Below are 19,299 nucleotides of genomic sequence, written 5' to 3'. Positions count from 1 at the left end.
AATGATTTTTATATGTATATGTGTGTGTGTATGTGTGTGGGGGGACGAGGGGTGTTGGAAATCCATGATTTAACCTATTTCACTTGTACAAGAGTATATCTCCCATTCAATGATGGATACAGGATATGAAATGTCAGATATGAAATAATTCACTTAAGGAATGTCTTTATTAGCATTTGAGAGAAGCCCAAAATACAAAACATTCATTCATTCAACAAATATATATTGGTCCTGACTATATTCCAGATTCTGTAATAGACAACATAACAGAGTGGTTAAGAACATAGACCCTGGAGCCAAATTGTCTAGGTTCCAATAGTAGTCCACACACCCCCGCCCCCACTATCTGTGTCCTCTTAGGTGAAACACTTAATTTATTGTACCTAGATTTACTCACATGTAAAATGGGTCCGATAATATAAGCTTGTCATGAGGATCAAATACTCAATATAAGTAAAAAGTATAAAAGAGTGCTTGCTATGTTTAAGTGCTTGGTAAGTATTAGCTATGATTATTAGGCACTGTAGTTGACTTAAATCACATCAGCAAATTCCTTGACACTCCTCCCATCAAAAGTCTAATGTTCTTTTCTTTAGATATGAGCTAGCCTTAGTGACGCATTCACAAAAAGCAGAAGGCAGTGACTTCTGAGGCTAGTTTAAAAAAGCAATACAACCTCAGCATGGTCCACTCTTTCTTAGGATGCTCACTCTTGGAACCTAGACACCATGTTGTGAGGAAACAAGGAACAAGACACAAGGAAAGTGCAGGTAGAGGCGTCTGGCCAACAGCCCCAACTAAGGTTCCAGGCAACAGTGAGCATCAGCTGGCAGACTTGTGTATTATTGAGCCAACAGGTGGTTCCAGTCACAGCCTTCAAGTCGCCCTAGGTGTGGCTGAGTAGAGCAAAGCTAAGTTGTCTCTCCCAAGCCATGTTCCCATGGCAGAGGCATGAGCAAAATAAATGTTATTGCTTTAAGCCACTAGGTTTTGCCAAGTTTAGTCACTCATTAATAACCAGGACAGGCACTGAACCCATAAATAAGAAGACCCAGCTTCTTCCTTCAAAGAATAGTATAGTCGAGTACACAGGGACAGTATGATCTACTAAGAAAATTTATGGACTTTGGAGTCAGATAATCCAGAGTCCTAATCCTCTCTGTTTACTGCCAAACACCTCCCTAAGCTCTGCTTCTGCATCTGAAAAATGAAGGTAGTAATACTTGCCCTCAAGGATTTCTATATACCCTAGCAAAGCAAATCACCTCCCTGCCTTGAGATTTGCCTCTCTATTTCTTCTGGACACCAGAGGCAGAATAATCTGTCCGAAATGCAAATTTGATCCTGGGCTCTTTTCTCTGTCTTCCGAATAATCTGTCTGAAATGCAAATCTGATCCTGGATTCTTTTCTCTGTCTTGCCATTGCCCATTCCCAAGAGGAAACTTCTATGCTCCTCAACCTTGCTTTCAAGGTCCTCTGTGACCTGGTCTTCCACCTCCTCGGCCTCATCCTGAGCCTTCCCAAGTCTAAGATTTGAGGTATTTGCTCTGTAGACTTCCTCTATTTCTCTTCTTGCATTTCCTTCTAAAATCCAAAGAATTCCCAGTCAGGTCTCTATGTAGTGTTCCAGCCACAGAAACATGAGCTTGTCTGAAAGCTTGAAGGACAGGGTAGATCTTAAGTATGATGTTCTTAAAGAGGTGAACCAGGAGTTTCATGCAGAATATCAAAGAAAGCTACCTAAGCATTACCTTTATACACCTTTCCTTCGCCTGAAGGTTTTCCATTCTGAGCAGCTGGCAAAAATCTTTTTCCCCACATGGCTCTCTTATAGCCAGGTAGCTCCACCCTCCATTCTATCCCACCTCAATCATGTACCCCTCCTGGTCATCAATCTTCCACCCAAGACTAATAGCTAAGGAAATCCATCCTAGAATGGTTTAGGACATACAGAGAACCTAGCAGTCAGACTCCTAGACTTCTCTCACGTCCTCAGAAAGAAGCCCACATGCAACTTCCTGGGAAAGGCAATCTCAGCTATCCTCTTGGTTGCTTTACTTATATAAAAAAAATCAGCCCATTACTACATTATGCAAAAGACCTAATAAGCAAGTTGACTCGTTTACTTTAAGGTCTGGGGTGCATGGAAAATTGTACATATTCATATACTCATAATGTTTTGCCCCTAATACACTTGACTCTACCATGCTGTTTTGCACCAACAGACCTTAGGAAATACTGTCCTGCCTGGAATGCCGCCGTCCCCACACTTCCAATTCCCACTCCCTTCACCTAACTTTTAATAATCCTTCAGATCTGACCTTAGATGTTATTTTCTCCAGGAAGTCATCACTGATTATCCACCTTACAGTGGCCAACGCCCACTTCCTTCGTATGAACACTCTCCACTTTACTGAGTTATGGTTCTTGCTGCTCTGCATTGTAATCACCTGTTTGGTCTGTTGCCTTTGAACTATACTGTAAATGCCATGAGGGCAATAACTAATTCTGATTTCATTACCACTGTATCTCTTAGATCAGAGTATGGCAAACATAAGTATTCAATAAATATCTGTTGGTGAAAAGAATAAATGAGATAATACATGTAAAGTGACTACCACCGAACCTGACACTTAATCCCCAACTCCAAGTAAAACTGCCTCTCTCTTCTTTATGCTGATCAGGTACCCTGTTGAGAGATCCATCCTAGTGTCTAGAACACATTCATATTTATTGATTTAAGTGCCTATCTCTACTTAACTGCTCACTGAAGTTGTTAAGTATAAAGTGTTTATTTTTAAATGACAACCACTTGGAATTATGCTTCACACACACAAGGTACTCAGCAAACGTGGGCTGACTGAATGAAGGGGGAGACAAATATGAAAACAATTTCAATACAATGTGATAAAGGCCGAAGTTTACACTAAGGACAAACAGGAGCACAGAGGAAGAAGTGCCAATGAAGCTTGGGAAACTTATGAATAAACACATGAAGGATTTAAAATGTAAGCTTTATGAATGGACTCTTTCAAAGGAGAGAGAAGCAGCAGCATGGACCAAGGAGAGGAGGCATTTCACATGTACAACAAGTGCTTCATCCAGTATAGGGGCTAAAAAGAGAGAAAATGAGAACTAGGAATGAGGACATTAGAGTGGTAGGCAGGGGCCAGATCATAAAGTCCTATGTGCCAGCTGCCAGGCTAAAGAGTTTTGTGTTTTATCTCATAAATGATGCTTAATAATAAAAGATTATGATGCATGTAGATCTATGTTTCAGAATTCTCACTCTAGTAGCAAAAGTGGAGAATGAAAGTCTGGTATCAAGGATACCAAGTGTGGAGACAACTGTATTAGTCCAGGGCAATATATTGGATGCCCAAAGGAATGTATTTGTAGTGATAAATGAAGAGAAAACAGTTTTGAAAGATATTTTAAAAAACAATTGATAGAGACTGCTTCTGACAGAGTATAAGGAATGGAGAAATAAAACTCTGGGACAATTCTTAAGTTTTCTGCTTCAGGTGATCTAGTAGGTAGGAATATTGTCACCAACCAAAGTAGAGAGGGGAGGGGAACATCAAGGTAGAGAGGAGGGAGACAATGAAGAAATAATGACTTTAAAGTACTGATGGAACATTCAAGTAGGAATGTTCAACCAGCTTTAGGGACTAGGCCTAAGTGGAATGCTCCTTTCTTGTCTGTTCTCTTCACTTCTAGAAAAGGAAAAACTGGGATTGGGGGGTCAGCTTTACCATTTTTCCAGCTGGACTGTTGCTGACAGGCAAACACTTCTCATCACTCAGCAGCCACAATGAAGTGGGTGCTTCTCCCTGTGGATCACTAGAGGGGAAGAAACGTGACCTCAATCTGTACTAGACAGCACCTAACCTGACTTTCCATAAATCAATAGAGATCCAGTGGAAGTATAAGCTGATCTTTATTGAGGAAGAATCTCAACCTTTCTCTAAAGCTATATATCTTTACCCATTAATTGGGACACCATCCAAGTTCTTCTGCCTCTTATTTAGGATTTACACATATCTTCATCATTGATCACCTCTCATTACATCATTAACTACCCTCAGAGAGTACATTATTGATTGTTTTTCAGCATCCATGTTCCATCCTCCCCTACCAACAGCATCCGGATTGTTATGCTGACATACACCCCCTCCCCCATGCAACCCATGTTCTTTGCATAAAGCTTATTCAAAGTCACCTACTTCAGGGCTGGACCTTGGTTGATTTAAGCCAACAAATATGTTCTATTCCCCTGGCCACAGTCACTACTGCATTGTTGGGCATCTGACTTAAACCATCCAATCAGGATAAATCTCAGGAATCTGCTTGGAATATTCAGATGGAAGTTTTTTTTTCCCACAAGAATTAACGAGGAGACATATATACTTCATTACTGCCAGCAGCCATCCTACATCGTGAGGCTTTTTAGCCTAACACTACAGAAAACAGAACAGAACCATTAAGTCATCAGATCACCCAACTTAAAATCCATCCTACCTCTGTATTTTCAGGTAATTGTGTCAATACATTTGATTATTAATGTTTCAGCAAGTGTGGGCCGTATTTTCTATTACTTACACCCCCGAGTCATACCAACCAACTTAGAACCTGGTACTAAAATGTGAAATGAGCTGAATGAGAGCAGCACAGTCCAGGGCATATCCCAGGCTGAGGAACTGGTCATCCTGATAATAAGGTTGAAAAATTGTTGGTTAAACTGTTAGCTGTTGTGATGGGAAAGAAACACTGTATTCACAAACACTGAATTCTCCAGGGCACCTCATCCTCTCTCTTCAGGCCTTCTCAAATGTTACCTGGGTGACGTTGGTGGCACATCTCAATAATTCTCTGAACTAGCAGCCCTCAACAAGAATTTTGGAGAAGTTTGCTGGCTCCACCTACCTGTGTACTGCATCCTTAGAACATGGAGTACTTAGCAACTTATATCCTCATCTTTGGTACTTAGCTGCCATAAGTGATAAAACTCATGTATCAGCTACTTGCATATCTTTATGCCTATTTATATCTACACCCATACCTATAACTATATTTATACACATGCTTATGTATATATCTATAAAGTATATATATATATATATATATATATATATATATATACACATATGTCTAAATCTATATATCCAGCTGCATACATAACAGTACGTTGTTGTAACATTAGGGTGGTTATAGCAATTAAAGGCGCTCAAGGGGTATTTGTTGAATGAATAAAAAGTGCCTGCAACATTTTGCATTCTCAGTAAAGCCTAGGCATTATTATCTGTATTTATTGTATAATAGTAAAGATAGTAACAACAGAAAATCCCAAGTTAAGCTTGCTTATCAATAAGGAAATGTACTACCTCAGATAATTTCAAGACCAGAAGCAGAGCAGACTCTAGGCACAGTAAAATCAAAGACACCATCATGTCATCAAGATGCTTACCCCCCTTCACTCTGCCATCCTCATACCGGCTCCATCCCAAAGTGATTCCCTTGCAGTTGCAAGATGAGGACCAATGGTGGTCAGGACTATGCTTCCTTGTTCACAGCCAGTTGCGGAGAAGAAGAGAATATTTCCCCCCAAGAACAGAAATTAAACCCTTCCCTTTTCTTGGCCTTTCTCTTGACCCTTCTCTTCATTTGCCTATGTGGCAAGCAGCCCTAAGGTGGCTCTGTCCAATTTAAGATAAAAGAAAAATTGTACAGATATTGACGAGCCCACAGAACCTCTAGGAAACTTGGGGACAATGCCGCCAGGAACAAAGCCTAAAACCAAACCATAAAACAAGTCTTGTGAGGATGCTTCTGTCACTGAGCTTTAGACGCTGTACCTCAGACGACCCACACAGCCGGCAAGGGAAAGGATTCATCTGATTGGTAATGCCGAAGGCATGTTCTGTACCCTAGCTGCAACAGCGGCTGAGAAAGCAAGTATACAGCAATTTAGAATTTTATAGGGGGAAATGGGCTCTGACCTCTCACCCAGATTCATAAGACTGGAATTCCCTAGACTCAGAAAGACACACAGAGAATTGGCATCCAATAAGGTCTGCTGCAGAACTGTTACAGGAGCTTCTGTCAACTCAGCCATCCACATGGTATGGTGCTCCCTGGGGAAAAGAGGACTAGCTGAACAAAACTCAAAGGGCTTGCTTGTCAAACTGTGTAACACTTCAGTATTCAAGCAAAAGTGAAAGAAAGTTCTCTGTTTCAATTGGCAGCAGGCTGCCGTCCTGTGGGTCTCCAATCCAGCAGGGGCAGGTAGCATTACTGGAAGATCTCCAGCTTGCATCCGTGGTGTAAGAGTTTGACTCAAGTGACACTGAATGTCTCAGCTCTGTTAGTGGAAAGACTAGTGTAGAGCTGTCAATGCAAGCATGACTCCATCAGTGGCAAAAGCAATGACAGCAGCTCATCCAGCAATGGTGACAGGGAGCAATGACCAAAACAGATTCCCTGGAGCACAGAAGATATCTCTTGGGGAGTTTAAGGGTACGTAGAAAAGGAAAAATTTACAAGAGACTAGAACTCCTTACAGTGAAGTGGGAGCTTGAAACTAGCAAGATTTGGGTATTAATGTTAACATCCAATGTCTCTGAGGCGTATGGATCACATATGCAATTGGAGAAACATCTGGCATCTTACTTCCTGGAATTAGAGTGAGTTCTTAGGAAAAGTAAAAGGGAGTGTTTTTGCTAACTGGTTTCCTTTTTCCTCCTACAAAACATATGAAGCAGCTCACCTAGAATGCTCTGCCCCCCCATGTCTACAAAGTTGTTTTCTTCTAGACATTCACATTCTCAGAGAGGTCCGATTTGATGCCTCAATAGATAATTGCTGCACCTCGCTCTACCCCAGCCACTCTGATCATATAACTCTATTAAATGTCTTCAAAGAATATTAACCTAGATAAATTCTTAAAACTTATTTCTTGTTATGTCTATTATCTGTCCCCATGTAAACATTTACCAAATGTGAACTCCATGAGAAGAGTGGCTTTGCATATGTTCTGGCTGATAAATTCCTGGAGGCTTAGAACAATAACTGGAACATACGGTAGGCAGGCAACAAATATTTGTTGAATGAAGAGGAAGATCTGGCTCCTCACAGAGTTGAGGCTATTTGATACCACATAAAAATTAAAACTGTCTGCAAGTCTTTATTTCAATTCAAACAACTTTGTCTCTCATTATTAAGCAATCTCTACATAAAATCCTCTATACCTTTTCTGCCTAGCATACTCCTTTTCCCAACTATACCCCTCGCTTCCCCTCCAGACACATCCTTCACCTGGTTAATTCCTTCCCAATCCTTCTGGTCCATCCAGTCTTTCAATAAGGAAGATGAGAGAAGTGAGAACTCAGAACCAATATCAAAGAGCAAATCAGAATAACAATAAAGCATCTGAGGACAAAACAGGCACAGGAGAACATCAGTGTATAAAGACAAATTATTTTAGGAGCCAAACCTAGTATGCATGAATTATACTAGAGCTAGGTAAGAGTCAAAGAGAAAAAAGAAATGAAATCATCTGAGCCAGCTGTCATACTGTTAAATGAAGTGGGGAACCCAGGAGTTCCTGAAACTAAGTCCAAAGACTTTGTTTTCAATCTGTGTCTTGCCAAGTATGGCCCTCTGAGGGTCTAGGTTCTACCCACTGCAATGACAGAGAAGGAATGGCGGAGGAGAAATCTGAGCTTGGGCTTCACAGACAGACAGAACTGGGCTTGAGTCCTAACCTTTGTAAACAAGATAACTTATCAGAAAATAACTTTTCATATATAAAGGACAAGGTATTTGGCCTTTCAGAGACTCAATCTGTAAAGGATCAATTATGATAATAGTACCTGACTCGTGGGATTATTTTGAGGGTTAAATAAGTTAATGTACATGAAATCGATAGTGCAGTTCTCTGCTCATAGATCATTCATTCATTCAACAAGTATCTACATACCTTACTATTAATATTGTCTATCTTCTTAAAGTAGTTGACCTACCGAGTTGACTCAAGATAATAATAATAGCTATTGTTCATTTTGCCAGGCACTGTACTAAGCACTTACCAAGCAAGATCATTTTTTATTTTTCACAACAACCCAATGAGGAAGAACTATTATTGTCGCGTATTACAGATGAAAAAAAGTTGGAAGTAATCCAAACAAAAGACCACAGGAAACCCAGATGATTTAAGCCCTCCCTGAAGAGGCTGATATCCCACATAGGAGATGAGCAGGAATCCTGGTATTGATGGATCAGAGACTTGCTACTTCTTCCAAGGCTATACTTTTTACCCTAAAAACTTTTTTTTTCTTTTTTGAAAGGATCTCTCACACACTGGGATGTTGAAACCTGGCACTGGGACCTCAGAAACCAGAATTCCTTCTCTGTGTTTATCCCAGAAGTTGCAGCATATCTCAAACTTTATTAAGACAAAGACTTAAAAATGTACAATAAAACCTAATCCATTGGTCTGTTTAATTTCGGTAGTTTAGCTTTTTTTGGTTTTCATTTTATTCTTGCTCTGCATAATGCCTTTTATAGATCTTAACCAGGTTGTGATACTTGTTTGGTTATCTCCTTAAGGTTTCAAATGACACACATAAACTCATAAAGCATTAGATCTGAAGTGGACCTTAGAAATCATCTATGTAGTCCAGTGATTTACAAATTACTCTGAGCAAATGAAGGAATCCTTTCTCTTTAAGCAGAGTTTTTTCACTTTGTTTCATAGAGCAAATTTCCCTCTAATGTCTCTGAAACCAAATTCCACTGAGAATGTTTGTATGTGTGTCTGTTTCTCTTAAACCACCAAGCTGATCCAATAAGAAAACTTTAGTCACCCATTTTCATTCATTTATTCAGTCTAGCCCCAACATATGCCAGAGGTTCTGCGAGCTAGTGGAGAAGAAAAAGATATGTCCTCTGCCTTAAGGAGCACATGTTCTAGTCAGGAAGGCAGTCATATAGGGATTACCACATCCAGTGGGGGCAAGACCACAGCAGAAGCTTGTAGAGAGGACTGCGGGAACATGGCAAAGAGGGATTCAGACAAGTCTTTGCAGAGCAGGTCACCTAGAGCTGAGCCTCAGAAATGGGACGAGAGAGTAGAATTCCAGGCAAAAGCTACAAGAAATACTAGCAAGAGAAAAAAATGAAAAGCTTAGACTGGGAAATAATTGATATAGCTGGACTTTGAGATTCATTGCATGTGATAGGTACTCAATAAATAGCTGGTCAGTTAATTTACTAATTAATTAATCTGGAGGAAATAGACCATAAAGGAGAAAAAAGTCATTACATGAAGGGGCTCTGGGCCTACCCAAAAAGTTCGGATTTTACTCTCTAAACTAGGAATTGAAAATGCAAAAGTCTAGAGGGATCTTATAGGAAATGTGAATAAATAAGATGGGCCAGGCATAAAAAAAAACAGTTATTATGGAGACTTTACATGAAGTACCTGCCTTATTCAAGTATCATATAAAATGCTGTCAACACATGGATGTCCAGTATATAATCCTGGCCCTTAGGCTGCACACACAACAAAGTACTCAAAAATAATGTGATGATTGTCTCCATTTATGTACCAAATACAAATACAATGGGCTCATAGAGGCGGTGCTTACTTAATTCCATCCGAGGAAATCGGGAAGGTATTACTCATGAGATTATATTGGAGATGGACTTGACGGATGAGTAGGAGCTCATATCTCTATTTCCAGCTACATCCAAAGACCCTTCAATCCAATCAGGTTGGTCTCCTCAGTGTCCCACAGCACCCTACATTGTTATGCCCTTTCTCAATTTTTTGACTGTTCCTAGGGTGCCCTGCCTGCTTCCTTTACTTATTCAATTCCTAGCAATCCTTAAAGGCCCAGTGCAGGCCTTCCTCATGCATAAAATCCATGAAGACTTCCCAGGTATCAAATGTTAACTGAGAATGTACCAGGGACAAGACACTATTGGAAGGGGGAAAGATATTTAGGACACAACGAGTGTAAAAGTGCTCAGAAACGGATGACTTACTATGCATGGTAAGAAGTTTACCAGTTTGGGAGTCAAGAGTTCACTGGCTCTGGGATTGATTACAGGCAGAACTTTTAGCTTCTGTTTTCCTCAGTAGTCTTAGCTCTAAAATGGAGGCTTATCTTCATAACCATTAGAGTCCCTTTCAGTTCTAAGACTGTAACTGTGATTTGGTGAAGGAATTTGGTCTCTTTGTTGTATTTCCAGTAGGATTTCCAAGCATGCTTTCAAAATCTTCCTTAGGTAATACGATGAGTGGAAAATCACTAATCAATGGTAGCAGTATTGAAGTCTCTTCTTTGTCCCATTATAAATGTCATGTAATTCCTACCCTGGATTTAGGAAATTGCATAGGTCACAAATTCATTGTAATAAAGTTGGCTATCATGCTGCCTGTTACAACTTTGGTCACCTCCTGTTACTCTAAGAACAGATCATTTGTTGTTCTTTTTCTGAACTCTTACAATTTCATGGCAGGGAGAAAATAAAGGGCAGGTGGAATACAGATCCTGAATATTAAGATTACAGAAACACTGCCTATGGAAAACAACATACATGAATTAGGGAACCCATGAATATATCAAAGTAAGAATTGAAAAAGAGTCATTTTATGTTTTTTAGTTATTATAAATCATTGAAAAGGACTTTCTTGCATTTTATCAGCTTTTACTTTGCACCTTCAGTGTGCCTCATTCCAACTTGCTGTATTAGTTGTACTCTTGGTTATAAGCAAAATAACCAACTCTGGCTAGATTTAAGCAAAAATCAAATCTATTGGAAGAACACTAAGTTACTCATGAACTCTAAGGAAAAGTGGAGAATGGGGAAGAACCAGATCAACTCCAGGGATCTCAGCCATGAGACTTCATGGACCACAGAATGTCCCTTAGTCTGACTTTAGCTCCTGTGACTTCCAGCCTGTATCCACACCACCCACCCTCAAAATAATTCCCAGAAGAGAGCATCATTTGGACACAACTTGGGTCAAATATCCTCTTCAGATACAATCAACTATGACAAAAAACTTTTGTTATAAAAGTATCATATTACGAATATGGCCACGAGGGCCCCAGCCTTGTAGAAGAGGGACAAGCTTCATAGAAGGGGGAAAGGTTGGGATCTAGGAAGCTACCTCAAGAGATGTCTGCCTATTGCGCATACTTTACTTTGTTGTGTTTTTTTCTACCTTTCCTCTCCCCTGCCCCTTAAACTCACTACCACCAAGTACCACTATCTATATATCATTGTATAAAATAGTACCTTGAGTGGGCTCAATATATCCTGCAAGGTATATATCTTTTATACAAAATTAAAATACTGAAAGGGCAGGAAAATGGTCTTTACAAATTAAAGACCTGTTACTTTACAAATTAAAATGTATGCAATTCAATTTGATTGTGTGCACTGTATAGAGGCATCCAAGCTTAACTAGCAATAAAATATTCCATACATAGAGATTAGCCACTAGATGTTGTCTGTGATAATACAACTTTTACGCTAACAACCACAGGATATTCTTTCTTAATTCTTAAGGATGTTCCGGCGGCCAGAAATAAAACTATGCATATGTGGTCAATTAATTTTTGACAAGGGGGCCAAGAATATATTATACAATGAGGAAAAGACAGTTTCTTCAATAAATGGTGTTGAGAAAACTGTATAGCCACATGCAAAAGAATGAAACTAAATTACTATCTTAAACCATACACAAAATCAACTCAAAATGTATTAGAGATTTGACTGTAAGACCTGAAACCATAAAACTCCTAGAAGAACACATGGGCAGTAAGCTCCCTGATGTCAGTCTTGGCAATGATTTTTTTGGATCTGACTCCAAAAGCAAAGGCAACAAAAGCAAAAATAAACTAGTAAGAACTACATCAAACTAAAAAGCTTCTACATAGCAAAAGAAACCATCAAGAAAATGAATGGGAGAAAATATTTGCAAATAATATATCTGATAAGGGGTTAATATCCAAAATATATAAAGAATTCCTACAACTCAATAGCAAAAAAGCAAACAACCCAATTAAGAACGGGTAGAGGATCTAAACAGACATTTTTCCAAAGGAGACGTACAGATGGCCAACAGGCACATTAAAAGATGCTCAATATCACTAATCCCCAGGGAAATGCAAATCAAAACCACAATGAGATATCACCTCACACCTGTTAGAATGACTATTATCAAAAAGACAAGAAATAACTAGTGTTGGTAAAGATGTGGAGAAAGGGAACTTTCTTGCACTCTTGGTAGGAATGTAAATTGGTGCAGTCACTATGGAAAACAGTATGGAGGTTCCTTAAAAACTTAAAAATAGAACTATCATATGATCCAGCAATTCTATTTCTGGGTATTTATCCAACGAAAACAAAATAATAATTCAGAAAGATACAAGGTACTCCCAAGTTCATTGCAGCATTATTTACAATAGCTATTTTATGGAAACAACCTAAGTGTCCATCTATAAATGAATGGATAGATGTGATACACACACACACACACACACACACACACACACACACAATGGAACACTACGCAGCCATAAAAAAATGAAACCTTCCCATTTGTGACAAGATGCTCCTTGAAGGCATTATGCTAAGTGAAATAAGTCAGACAGGGAAAAACAAAACAAATACCATGTAATCTCACTTATATGTAGAATTAAAAACAAAACAAAACACCAAGTTCATCAGTACAGAGAACAGACCGGGGTTGGCAGAGGTGGGAGGTATGGGTGAAATGAGTGAAGGGGGTCACAAGGTACAAACTTCCAGTTATAAAATAAATCAGCCATGGGGATGTAATGTACAGCATGGTAACTATAGCTAATGAAACTATATTGCATATTTAAAAGTTGGTAAGAGAGTAAGTCTTAAAAGTCTTCATCACATGAGAAAAAATTTGTAACTATCACATGAGAAAAAAATCATAATTGTATGGTGACAGATGTTAACTAGACTTACTGTGATGATCACTTCACAACATATACAAATATTGAATCATTACACTGTACACTTGAAACTAATATAATGTTATATGTCAATTATATCTTTTTAAAAATAGTTTTAAGAAATATTCAGTTCATTTTCTAAAAGTAAAATCTAGACATTCATCTATACCAGATATTCTGGAAGATAAAAGTTACATATAGTATGTATATCCTGTATGCCCCTTTCAATAATTAGTGAAGGAAGTTCTTTTTGGACAATTCCAATGACTTTTCCTAGATCTTTTTTCTCCTCCTAACTGGGATATCTCTATGCCTTTACTTCTTGAAAGTTTAATTCCTCAGTTTCCTTGATATTAGATTATCAGATTTCCCACATCAAAAGTATTTTTTGCTACCACCTGCAGTCCTGACCACAAGGGAGGAAAATATTGCAAAGCTCCTTTTTCTTTTCTTTCTATACCTTTATTAACTTACAGAAATCATGGATATAACTGCCACCTCACAGCCAAGACTCCCAAGTCTGTCCTGAAAACTACCTCATGTTTTAGTCTACTGTTTCTACAGAATTCTCTTTTTATGTCTCATTCACGCTGGAAGAGCAATATTATCAACCCAAAACCATTATTATGCCACAAGCCAGATTAGCTTCCTACGTGTATTTTGAAATTACGACTATCAATTTTTCTGAGTCTTCGTAATATTCCAAAGCCTTAGAAATCATGGAATGATTTTTATATCCAATTGCTCAATTCTAATGATAAACAGACCTGCAGACTGGTCTGAATTTCAGTATTTGACTATCAAAGAACGACCTCCCTGATAATCTTTAGCTCTTTAAATGTGCACGTCTAACAAGCTTAATACCATATTATTTGAGTAAAATTGCTCTCGAGATAGTAAAAACAAAACAAAAAAACCCACCACTAACACACTGAAGAATTTCAGCAGTTCTCTGCCAATGAGGAGTTCTGAATTATGTAGGACGAATAGGCTGTAGCTGAGCATTCTATCTTCTCACTCAGAATCAACTGTCATCCCTTAAACGCTGTTAATTCTGGAAACTAATCTGTAACCTGGTAGAACCAGCCCAAACTGGTGATGACTACTAGTCCCATGATGCAGTGCAGAAGCCCGGGCCAATGTTGGCCGCAGTGCCTCCCCGGGAATTGTAGTCTTCTCATCACCTGTTGGGCAAACTAGGTACCGTAGTCTCCATTTCTCAAAAGTTAACTTATAAAAATAAATCTATGGAAAAGAAGGTAAATTTCTTACCACAAAACTAGTTTCAACCTAGGTGCCAAAGACCTCTAGCCCCACAACTCCCACCTGCGCCTCTGGGGGCCGGCGCCCTTGGCGTGACGTCACTTCCTGGAGCGGCGCCCCGCCCCGCCCGCCCCGCCTTCCACCTCGCTGGGATCTTGGGCCCTGCGGCCCGGGCGGAGGCGGGCAGAGGCAGGGAGCAGCTGTTTTCTGGAAGGGGTGTCACGTGAGGCCTCGCAGTGTGGTGGGTGGAGACGGAAAGCTGCGGTTAAGGACCAGAGCTGGATCGCGGAGCGGGGTAAGGTAGGGGCCGGGCAGCGGGCGCTGTCCTGAGCGCTCGTGCAGTGACACCTGCGCCCCCGCGGTTGGCTGGCGGCGGGCGGCTCCCCAGGAGGGTGGGCGTACGCGGCAGGAACTCCAGGCCAACCTCAGGCCACCGCCAACTCCGCCCGACGTCTGGGAGGCGCGGGCTGCGCACCGGGCGGCGGAGGCGAGACCGTCTTGGGTCCCCAAGGAGATCCGGGAGCGGTGAGTCTTGCCATCCACCGAGCCGGAGACCCGTGGCCTGATCAGACACCGACCAGACACTCCTGGGGTCGAGCTAAGCCCGGGCTTCTGCACTTTGCTCTCGCCACCGACTTCTCTCGCCCACCGTGTTGCTCAGGCTCGGGACACTTCACCTGCGCTTGGTTTTCCAGAGTAGCACTGAGATGTTCGTCCTCAGACCATGTCGATGCCAAGGCAAAAGTGGAGACACTCTTAATGAGCCCAGTACGTTTTTCTAACGTTTGGGGAGCGCTCACGTCTTTGCAAGGTCAATGGCTGTATTGGTCTGAGCGCTCCCCGCGCCAACCCTGCGGCCTCAGGTATTCATTCGAATGGTTAGAGGCGGGGCGACCTTACAGGCGGTGAGGAGGTTGAGATTTCAGACTTTTATTTACTTCTTTTTGGGGAGGCCATCTGGCGGAACGGAGGAGCGGTGAATCAGCAGCTCAAGTTTCCTGAGTCTTTGATGATGGGGAAGGTAGCCCAGAGCCACGTGCTGGGTTAAAAATTTTATTTCAGCATCTGTCAGAGTCTGAGTGGCTTGTTTCCTACCTTTCTCACCAGTAGGGCTGCGTAGATGTAATTGGTTAGGCAGACCTCTTGTTATGTACCCTTTCCCTGGTCTGTAGTTATCGCCATTTCTTAGTTTATTAGTTAACAACTTAGTGGTAAAGCTTTTCTCGTTGTATCATTACGAAATTATTCTGAGGCAAGATAAACTCGTCCTTTTGATAACAGAGCTTACCGAGTACGAGTTTTGAAGATTTGTTACGTACCTGCACTTTATGGCGTAGCAGAATTAGTGATGATCTAGAAACTGAAGAATATTTAAACTTTTATTCATTTAATATTTTTTGATATAAGTTTAATGTGCTTTGGGGTTTATTTGATTAATGTAATTTGACTAAGTTTTTTTTAAAAATGCATTTGATCCTGGGTTTAATAAACCGTTGCTTTAAGAACTCTTATTATTTATCTTACAAGGTGTCTAAGCTTCTGGCTCACTGTCATTACTCTGGGTAATTGTTCAGTTTCACTAATTAAATCAGAAGGAAATATGAATAATTATTCTCCCTTTCTTTCCTTCCCTTTACCCTTCCCTCCCTGTACTGTATTTAGTAGTGTCAGGATCATAAGCAGAGAATAAAGTTTCCGAACGGTCTTTATCACTTTTCCTCTTTCCAACTCATATAGATGAGATCAGGTTACAATGGACGTTATAGAAATCCATCACGAAGAAATAGAGTGGGTAAAAAAGGATCAAGGTCAAGAAAAAGGGTGTGAATACTTCTGCTCTCCTTACCTTGAAAACGGGAGTTCTTAGAGATGACATTTTGGGATTAAAGGAAGAGGTTTGGGGCATGTTTTCATTCCAAATAAAGTAACAGAGTGTCACGAAATTAAAAGAAATGGATATGAGCATTTGGGGTTTTTTTGCATAATGCTCCCGGTTAAAGACTAATCTTTCAATATGTTCTTTTCACTTTTAGGTGGTGAATTCCTAAGAAGAAAATAATGGATTGCATATTACTTGTTCTCTAATTGTTTGAACTCAGAAGTGTGCAGGTTTGTTGCAAAAGCCAAAAGAAGATGGCAACTCCTTATGTCCCAGTTCCTATGCCAATAGGGAACTCTGCTTCCAGTTTTGCAACCAACAGAAACCAAAGAAGTTCTTCTTTTGGGAGTATCTCAACAAGCTCAAACTCTTCCAAAGGCCAGTTAGAAGACTCAAATATGGGTAATTTTAAACAGACAAGTGTACCTGATCAAATGGAAAGCACTTCATCTGTCTGTAGCAGTCCCCTCATTAGGACTAAATTTACAGGTGCAGATTCTTCCATTGAGTATTCCGCTAGACCAAGAGAAAGTGAAGAACAAAATCCTGAAACAGTGAATTTGGAAGATAGACCTTCTACACCTATTATCCTGGGTTATGAGGTGATGGAAGAAAGAGCTAAATTTACTGTGAGTATTGACTTCTGCTGTACATCAGTAGAACATGAAAAATTGATTAACCTGTGTTCTAAACTTGTGTTAAGTGATGTTAGCCTATACTTGTAATTTCTTGAACATAAAATTCAAACGGTTTATACCCCTTAAGTTGTCATGCCGAAGTGAAGTTTTGCTTTACTTGAACGAATTTTCACAAACCAGTAACAGCTGTGAAACTAGCACACAAATCAAGAACAGACCATTACAATAGCCTAAAAGCCTTCCCCCATGCTCTCTGTCAGTCAATACCCACTCTCCTATTAGCCTAGATTAATTTTGCCTATTTTTGTACTTTATGTAAGTGCAATTATGGAGTATGTACTCTTGGGTATGGTCCCTTCAGCATTATGTTTGTAAGATTCATCCTTGATTTTGCATGTAATTGTAGGCAGCTCATTTTTATTACTGATGCTATTCCTTTATGTGAATATACTACAATTTATCCATTCTACTGTTAAGGAGCGTTTAGATAATTTCCAATTTGAGACTCTTACAAATACTGCTGCTGTGAACCCTTTAGTACTTGTCACTCAGTAAACACATGTACTTATTTCTTTTTGATAGCTCCCTAGGAGTAAAATTGCTGGATCATCTGTCCAGCTTTAGAAGATACTGATGAACAATGTACCAGAGTGGTTGTACTAAGTTATACTCCTTTAACTAGTGTATGAGAGTTCCAGTTACTCCACATCTTCCCAACATGTGGTATTTTTCTGTCTTTTTCATTTTAGCTATTCTAGTGGGTTGAATGATACCACATTGTGGTTTTAATTTGCATTTAAGACTTTTTTTTGGCCATTTGGATATTGTCTTCTGAAGTGTCTGTTCAAGACCTTTGTTCATTTTTCTTTTGGAAAGCGTTTTCCACTTTGATTTGTATGTTTTCTATGCATTTTGGGCATAAGCCCTTTTTCAGAACATGTGTTGTGACTATCATCTCTCTGTGGTTTGCCTTTGTTAATGGTGCATTTGATAATCAAGAGTTCTTAGTTTTAATATAGTCCAGTATATTAAATTTCTTTTATGGTTAGCACTTTTTAAAATCTGCCTCAGGCTTCCCTGGTGGCTCAGTGATTAGGAAAACACCTGCCAATGCTAGGGACACGGGTTCGAGCCCTGGTCCAGGAAGATCCCACATGCCACAGAACAACTAAACCCGTGCACCACAACTGCTGAGCCTGTGCTCTAGAGCCTAGGTGCCACAACTACTGAGCCTGCGAGCCACAACTACTGAAGCCTGTGCACCTAGAGCCCGTGCTCCACAAAAAGAGAAGCCACTGCAATGAGAAGCCTGCACACCGCAACGAAGAGTAGCCCCCACTCACCACAACTAGGGAAAGCCCACACCCAGCAGCGAAGACCCAACACAGCCAAAAATAAATAAATAAATAAAATAAATTTATTTAAAAAATAAAATAAAATAAAATCTGCCCCCTCTTAGGTTACAAATATGTTGTCCTATGTTTTCTTCTAAAAGCTTTATTGTTGGACCTTTCACAATTAGATCTGTAAACCATCTGGAATTGCTTTTTGTCCGTGGTGTGAGGTCAGGGTCAAGACACATTTTTTTTCTCTCTGAAGTCAAATTTTTATAGAAAAGACAACTCTTTCTCCTCTGCATTTACTCTGTTGCCTACGTCATAAGTCAGGTGACCATAAATGTATGGGTCTGATTCTGTGTTCCATTTTTCCCTGCTTTACCAATTCCACACTGTCTTGATTACTAAAGCCTGATGATAGTCTTGACATCTGGTAACTTAATTACTCTAGCTTTGCTGTTCCTCTTCAGGATTGTCTTGGCCCTTTGCATTGGGATTGTATTGACTCTGTCTAGGGAAGAATGACATATTTATGGTACTAAGTCTTTAAATCTATGAACCTAACCCATTTATTTAAGTCTTTAACTTCTTTTAATAATATTTTGTAGTTTTCAGGGCAGACGTCTTACCTCTTTTGGTAAGATTTATTTCTAGTTATAGATGTCATTTGAGGTTCTTGACATCATGTTTTCTATTTGTTCTTTGCTAGTTTATATATTTTGGTCTCATATGTTATATATTTATATATCCAGTGACCTTGCTAAATTAAATTCATTTATAAGCTTGTTCTTTCAAACAGTTTGTTCTTTCTCTTGGATTTTCTTGAAGTAATGATTTCCTATTTATTTCAACATTTCATGCTGTAAATTTATGATAGTATGGAAGGACCACCAAGAAAAATAATACTGAAATAATTTATGAAGAGGCAGTCTTTAGGGTTCAAATATTGTAAGACTGATGATATGATGGGAAATCTGCATGGACCTGACTTTTTTGCAAGTGATTTTTGGAAATTATAATAAATTGGTGGCTCATTTCCTTACATTGACCTACCTTCCATATGAAGGAATGAGCATTCATTGAGGTGACATGTGTGAAAAGTTCATAGGCAAATTTAAGGCAGTGATATGTAAATATAAATTCTTTCAAGACAATACAGAGGAAGAAATAAGTGGCAAAT

General features: G+C 39.6%; 1 protein-coding gene across 8 annotated transcripts in view; it reads left to right on the top strand.

Annotated features, from left to right (window-relative positions):
* The first annotated feature begins 14,381 nt into the window (after window positions 1-14,381).
* Window positions 14,382-19,299, top strand: part of SNX16 (sorting nexin 16) — a 34,598-nt gene continuing 29,680 nt past the window's right edge. The window contains exons 1-3 of one of the 8 annotated variants that reach the window (XM_067017994.1): window positions 14,395-14,560; window positions 16,299-16,546; window positions 16,634-16,773. In XM_067017994.1, coding sequence (XP_066874095.1) covers window positions 16,399-16,546; window positions 16,634-16,773 — 288 coding nt within the window. In that variant the 5' untranslated portion in view covers window positions 14,395-14,560; window positions 16,299-16,398. Of the gene's footprint in view, window positions 15,129-16,298; window positions 16,774-19,299 lie in introns of all 8 variants that reach the window. The other 7 variants (XM_067017997.1, XM_067017996.1, XM_067017995.1 and 4 more) reach the window with 7 other exon arrangements.

This window comes from Kogia breviceps, chromosome 17, assembly GCF_026419965.1.
Source record: "Kogia breviceps isolate mKogBre1 chromosome 17, mKogBre1 haplotype 1, whole genome shotgun sequence".
Lineage (NCBI taxonomy): Eukaryota > Metazoa > Chordata > Mammalia > Artiodactyla > Physeteridae > Kogia > Kogia breviceps.
This window is presented reverse-complemented; position numbering and strand designations above follow the sequence as displayed.